Below are 7,582 nucleotides of genomic sequence, written 5' to 3'. Positions count from 1 at the left end.
TATAAAAGTCAGATACTGGAGCGAAAAGCAGAAGCAGTTGGCATACTCAGATGAAAAGAAAGCTCTGACACAACATGACGACTATGGACTTCTCCGCCTTCTTCGTGCTGCTTATGATCTCATCTATGCTGAAAACAGCTTACAGCTGTAACTTAGCAAGTATGGTATAAACACTACTTTACCTGTCTACCTGTTTTTCATTCATTCTCTCTAAACGAAGGTATTGCTATGTATAGTGCATGTCCTCTCCCAGAAATACCTACGATCTTTTTAGTGGACTGTAAATATATAGGCATTTAAAATTTAAGAAAATTGTTTATTCACCACTCATATGAAGCGTAATCATTTGGAATTGGGCTGTCGATTTTTCCAAATTTTAAGAGCAAAACATTCAGATATGATTTTCCCCTTACAACATTTCTGGTTCCAGAATTATACTACAGCATGTAGCGATTTGTACTGAGAATTTCAATTAGCCAATACTTAACAGAACTCCACCTCTTGCTCATATGTAATATTTGTTATTAACTCGTGAAAATTGGCATAATGAATCTCTTTTGTGTCTGTAAATAAAATTTTTGATGCATCTACTATATATTTAAAACTACTTTCAGGTGTAGAATTATGTCTTTGCATCCTAATAGATGTTCTTATATTTATGGGCTTCAAATTATTTATCAACTCAGAATCCAGCAACAGGTTTCTTATGTGTATATATTTTCAATCCTGTATGTGCATAAATTGTTATCAAATAGTGCAAAACGTCGACTAATCACGAGAAATGAAACTACCACACCAAAAAAAAAACAAGTAGCTTAGTCGGCGTTCGACACTCTTCCTCATTTGCTTAGAGTCCAAAACTAGTGTTCGAAATCCAAATTTCCATCTTAACTTACCCAAGTTTCATGTACATCTGCCAAAACAAAATAGGCTCCATCTTCAAATGGGTGTGATAGATATCAGTATTACGGAATTATGGGGTGACTACTGCTTGCTTTATTATTTTTTTAGTATAAAAATGGAGTTGGGATAAATCTTTTGAACTATGAACAGACTTTGAAAGACTGTTGCGGATACAACCGGTAAATGAATAGCCAATGCGGGTATAAATGGAGCAGGGATATAGCTTTTGAACTATGAACAGACTTTGAAAAGACTGTTGTGGAAACAACCGGCAAATGAATATCCAATGCGGTTTCAAACAGCAATTTGCTCAGTTTAAGGTTCACCTAACATTTGTGCATAGCTGTCTTGATCTTAGTTAGAATAAGACAGTATCCATTATTTAGGAAAAGAGCTTAGAAACAAATTTCCTACCTGACCTCCGATTAAAAATAAGATATGCTGTGGGAGGAGTAGAATATACGTTGATCTGTTTCATGTTATAGAAAGCTTGACAGTTATTTTAGCATAGTTTATTCGCTTAATTCAAAACATGTTCCTATCCTCTCTGCCCACAACTGTCATTTAACAAGCGCTGTCAATTTATCTACAAGATATGAAAATGAGAACAAGGACTCGTGTTGCTGAAGCTTAAGACTGTCGGCGTGATTTGTACACATTTGTTTAAATAAAAGTAATTGCAGAAAAAATGGCGTAGTTTAGTCAGTAGGTAGATGCAAATTCTAGTAGATTTGGTATGTGCATTGAAAACATGAGTTAAAGTTTCCCCATAACGATGACACGGCTCATTATAGAGTGAGAAACGCAACAGGTCGTTCTGTGGTAAACATTAGGCCTGTGTAATATTTTGTATCTGCAACTTGTTTTGGCTAAATATCTTTGGAAAAGAAAATAACATTTTTTCTATGTTCATTTTGAATGTATTGTAATATTATTCATTTTGTGTCCATTGCGAGACGTATTTAAATACATGTATGTACTTGTATGTTTCTACTGATGTCAATACTTTTTTTGTTGCTCTAATTCGTTCAACATTCTAATTGTGTTCTAGTTCTTTTAAACTCTCTCATTTATATTTATTAACATCATGGAATGTTTACATTTATCGATGAAAGGGCTGCTCGTCGTTAGTGCAAGCAATCACACTGATAACAGTTAGCCCTGACGATACCTTCAAAAGCCTAACAGTTGTTAGTATTTTTCATGCGTTGAAACAGTTATAGTTCTCAAGCTTGATAGTTACATTCAATTCGAAAACTCATTTACACGTCTTGGACAAATATTCATAGCCAACTATTTAATGTGCTTCAATGTGCAATGTGTAGGTAGATTGTTCAGTTAGCCATTGTTACTATTCACTGTATTTTATTTTCTTTTGCCCCGTTTAGTCTGTTTCAGTACTAATTTGATATTTGTGTAAGAACCTAGACTATTAGGATCGAATAAATGATGGCTTCGGGATCATATAAAATAGTTACTAAATACTTAGCTAACCATTTAAACCGTGTAAATATGTAGAGTTTTTACATATAATTATTTGCTTCATTTTTTTTTTATCAATTCGACGTTTGCAGGATCATGCCAACATATTTACAAGGGGTCACTTAATCCGGTAACAGGAGAATACCAGCTATGTACATCAACCGGGAAGAAATTTGACGTGTTCTGTGACTTTTACGATGGACACGGTTACACGTTTATATCAAGAGAAGGTTTGGGCGTTCTGAATGACCTGTCCCAATTGTACACAGACAGAAGCCACGTTCTTGTGCGTCACCGTCAAACAGATGGTATACAAAAAGATGTCGAGATAGCTCCTCACTCAGCATTCAAGCACAGGTATCCAATAAGCTTCCAGCTTAGTCAAGCTGTTGGGTTTAGCGTTCCATTAAATGCAGCAATGAAACCGTACATCTATCTTGGATTTCTGCCCGAATCGTACGCACGAAGCCGTACAACACAAGGCTACCAAGCCGCAGGAGAGGATCTCACATTCACCAACTGCGACTCCAATCCAAACTCTTACCTGGCCTTTTTTGCAAACCCATCCAGTCTTCCTCCTAATGATTACTATAAGCGATGCTGCATGTCACGTGTGGTGGACACTTGGATCAAAAAGGCAACTGACACCCCATCATGGCGCCAGCTGCCCGAAAAATATTTGTACTTCTTCGAGATGCACATGGGAGGCTGTGGGGGTTACGTCAGCACAGGCTCATTTCCAACGGTTTCTGGGGCTGCTGTCGGTTTCAGATTCGGTATGTACTGAATACGGGTCATATTTATTTACTACTTTATAGCTACATACATCTATTAAAAGCTTATATTACAAAATCGATGTTTTGGCACTTTTCCACCCACTGCCTTCTCAAAAGTACGCAAAAGGTACATTTCACATGATACGAACCACAATAGCTCTAGCTGAGGATAAAGGATAACAAATTCAGCTAATTTCTTTAAAATAATTACATTTCTTTAAGTAACAAATATCTGCTTTGCGATTAGTCTGCCTTTGTTTCTCCGGCTAAGTTTATCTTGAAGCGTTAATGCCAGATTTGAGGAATCTCAGATATAAAAAATACCGGTATCTGACCATAAGGATTACAGTCAATGTCGAGTGCTGTATATAACTAGCTTCGAAATTTGTATACGTTACATCTTGATTGGAGAAAAAGTATCCTAAAATTGATTTGAAATCAACCTAGAACTCTTTATTTCACTGACGAATAAAAATGAAATACAAAACGTCATTATACTTTCACCAAAACATCAAATGATTTTCGACAGATCCATAAATAGTTCTCATACAATCCAGAACGTTGGAGTAAATTGTGTTATTTTATTTTGTTCAAATTCATCTGTTAATATTTCTCCTGATCTACGTTTCAGATTAAATCAATTAAAATGTATATATATATATATATATATATATATATATATATATATATATATATATATAGTGAATGTGTGCTGTTGTAAAGTACATATATCTTTTACAGATCTTTGAAGATTTTATCGATGGCCAGATGAATACAAGCTACTGATCAGTTTTACTACATACATTTAATCACTCTACAAATCTAAGCAATAATTTCTGTCATTTACATGATGTTACTCATACACTGAGATGCGCTTTATGTTCTTTTCTTTTGTATTAATCAAAATGTAAATGAACTTTTTTGTATTAAACAGCTGTCAACAATTACACTGATGGTTTGTTGTGAATAGTGGATTGCATTTGGAGACTACTATCACCAGCCTGCCTCTCGGCAGTATATTCAAACTTCGTGCTCGATTTTCTTATTGTTGCCTTATAGTCATTATTACTCTGCTTCGATTTAGGTCAAACGTTCATAATACGAGGACTCCATAGTGATTATCACTTTGCTGTACAATTTATAATACCAAAGCCTGTACTCCTGGTAGTCTGCGTCGTGTACGTAACCATTAGCACTGCGTTCATCTTAGTAATACGTTCATAGTACGAGAGTATGTACTCCGTGTGGTCTGAATCGTGTATATGACTTTCATCTTTCTGCTTCTGGCATGGAGTTTTTGGATGCATGAGTATATGATAGAAATGTGTACAGAATGTCACCAATATAGCAAATAATTTCGATAGTTCAATTCGTTGTAATCAGGATTTGTTCACCATCTGCTTGAGTTTTTTACATCTGAATCATTGAGAATAATTACTTCACTCACCCACTTTTCTCGTACTTTATTCAGTAATGACGGCCATTAATGTACAGTTGCATTAAAACTGTTAATAATTTTATTATATGCTCTTTTTTCTCCGTTAAATTTACATTGTTAGAATTGTTCAGTATTCTACGATATTACACACCTTTATATTGCATTTACGTGCATAAAGAAACTACTTTCTATTGTAAACAAACAATGGACGCAGACGCCAGCACTTTTGATTTGTAAACAAAACATGTACACTCGCGTAGTAGGCGCTTCACGTCTTTTTTGTTGATGAAATTTGTTTCTGAATGAACTGAAGCAGATGTCTCGTGGACTGCCACATGCCAGCTGCTTTGGCACATTCCACGTTGATACATTCTGCGTAAACTTTTTTCATACAATGTTTGGATTTAGGCTAGCTATACAGCTGACGCCAGACATGGTCCTTACAAATAAATGCAAGTGACAATTAATAAACTTGTCTTCTTTAGCTGGTAATAAGAATTTTAAAAAAATAAACTTAGAGTTTCACATCCTGAAGTTCTTCAAAATGTACTTTCTTAGTTAATCAAATCCGAATTACATGAGCCATGTCATAGGTTCTCAATCTTGATTACACATTTCAAAATTGTACCGTAATTTCAAACATATTCCACGTACAATTACATCCTCCTTACTGCACTCAAAATTAAATAAGCATTAAATTCCATAGCGTCTTTTTGATAATTATTTTTCCCACATTATGATTTCAAACATTCAATGACAGAAACAGAAACACATTTGAAGATGTCAGCACGCTTCTCCCTCGCTTCTTCAATCCGATGTATTTCGTGTGGAATTGTCACATATAAATCCAGTCCATAATCACAAAATTTCGTAGAATCGATTTTTTTAAAAACCAAACTCTATTTATTCCAGATCAAATGTGAATGTTGTTGCAATGCACATTCATTCAAAATATGACTCCAAATTTAAATTTTAACTAAACACGACATTTTCTTTCAAAAGTTATGTATAGCGAGCGATTGAGTTCAAATTTATCTGGGTGGAGTTATGTGCGCATTAATAATGTTGTTGTTTAATGATGAATGTGCGGTTGTGTATTTAGTTCGGAATACGACATACAATCAGTTACATTGTTTCTTGTAGTGTATTTTGCTTATATAATTAAGCCTTAGGTAGAATAAGAAAATCAGCATATGAAAAGGTTACTGCATTTATATGGGAAAAATATGAACTCGTTTTGTCGGATGGATATATTGCACTCCAAAGGTCGTGCAATATTTCCATCCGAAAAACTCGTTCATATTTTCCCATGCAAATGCAGTAACCTATAATTTTGGAAGGCTGAAAAGTAACGTCATTCAAGGTCTCAAGATGCATAGTACGTTTTGCTAAATAATAATTATTTATGATAATTCCAGTTTTTATTAACTGACCGCGTATTCTACAGTTTGATTGGATATAAACGATCACGTGATAATGGTCTAGAATATTTTACACATTGATAAATTCTGCGGACTACTTTTGGTTCCCCGTTTCAATGTCATTTGATGTAAAGTTTTATCTATATCAATACCTGACATCCTAATAATAATAACAAAAAGCCCCCACCCACCCACTCTTGTGATTTCTGATCCAAATTTACAAACCCCTGATTAAACTCGACCATTAGATGTTAAGACAATGTAATTGCACAGACCTTCCTGTACTCCAGCACTCAACCCTTTTCCCGAAGAAGGAATATGGCAGGCTTTACAAGCCAATCTTCAGAAATTAGTGTATTTTGCTTCGAAAATATAGTCCAGCAGCTAATAATAAAGGTCAGGCTCATGTGTCAAGCAAAGAATCTCACTAAAAATGGAAACGATTTTGCTTTTGAAAGATCTAAAGACGTAGATAGTAATAACAACGGTTGCTATAACAACACGTGTAATACACAAGCGTAATTTTGGGAAAAAGGAATAGCCGCTATGATACTCTACTCCATATTACTGTGCAAAGAATCGACGTCTATTGACTAGCGTAGATCGGGCTATATACTCTGTAGCAGTTAACATAAAGTCCTTCTGACTGTAGTTACTATGCGAGTGATTTGGGAAAATTTACACATCGGTAAATATTCATGGTCATTTAATCCTATAATAAAGTTAAGAAACGTAGGTGTTGTGTTATTGTGTTAAAACATAAGATGAGACGTCGTGTTCTAACTATCAATACTTTAATATATACAAGTGACTACTGTGAGGTCTTAATACAGAGTGCTATCAAAGAGGCAGACGCCTGTAGATAGTACCTGTGGAGCCATGACTCATGCACAGAGGGTTCTGATTGGTCAGTTACACATGTATAATGTTACAGTAGGTAAGGAGCGTACGCAAACAAGGGCCTTGCCTTATCTTAATGAGAAGGTCTACCATCTGACATGACGATTCACATGTCACAAAACCGGTCAAAAAATGATCAAGGACACAACGTGTCATTTGATTTGATTAACATGTCTCGCATGTGACTTGCATTTTAATGATTGTAGACATAACGAATGAGAGAAAAACTTGGATAACAGTTGTGTTTTGTTTAGATTCAGCTCCCTTTTTAGCAAACGATAAACCATATTTAGCAGCCAGTATATTTGGCGGAGTTAGACCCCGGGAAGAAATACCGACAAAAGTAAAGCTACTGACTAGCCTTTCACAAGTACCAACATTGATCGAGCCAAGACTCGAATCCACACAGATATAGGTGCATGAGATGTCACTGAGACCACTAGGACACCCGGTGCCTGGATAACAAGTGTGCCTTCTACACATCATGTTTGTTCTCTTATCAAACCACATATGCAATAATGTGCAACTGAAAATGCAGCACAGTTCCAACATCAATAAACATACAGGCTCTCTCTCTCTCTCTCTCTCTCTCTCTCTCTCTCTCTCTCACACACACACACACACACACACACACACACACACAACGTGATCAGATTGAGTTA

At 35.5% G+C, this 7,582-nt stretch overlaps 1 protein-coding gene across 1 annotated transcript; it reads left to right on the top strand.

Moving 5' to 3' along the window:
- The first annotated feature begins 8 nt into the window (after nt 1-8).
- Nucleotides 9-4,108, top strand: LOC149806660 (uncharacterized). The gene is made up of 3 exons (XM_089956255.1): nt 9-159; nt 2,478-3,161; nt 3,903-4,108. The coding sequence occupies exons 1-3, from the start codon at nt 75-77 to the stop codon at nt 3,908-3,910; spliced, it is 777 nt and encodes a 258-aa protein (XP_089812381.1). The 5' UTR covers nt 9-74; the 3' UTR covers nt 3,911-4,108.
- The last annotated feature ends 3,474 nt before the right edge of the window (nt 4,109-7,582 follow it).

The sequence above is a fragment of the Sinohyriopsis cumingii genome, chromosome 1, assembly GCF_028554795.1.
Source record: "Sinohyriopsis cumingii isolate HCF-2022 chromosome 1, ASM2855479v2, whole genome shotgun sequence".
In the NCBI taxonomy this organism is placed as follows: Eukaryota; Metazoa; Mollusca; class Bivalvia; order Unionida; family Unionidae; genus Sinohyriopsis; species Sinohyriopsis cumingii.
This window is presented reverse-complemented; position numbering and strand designations above follow the sequence as displayed.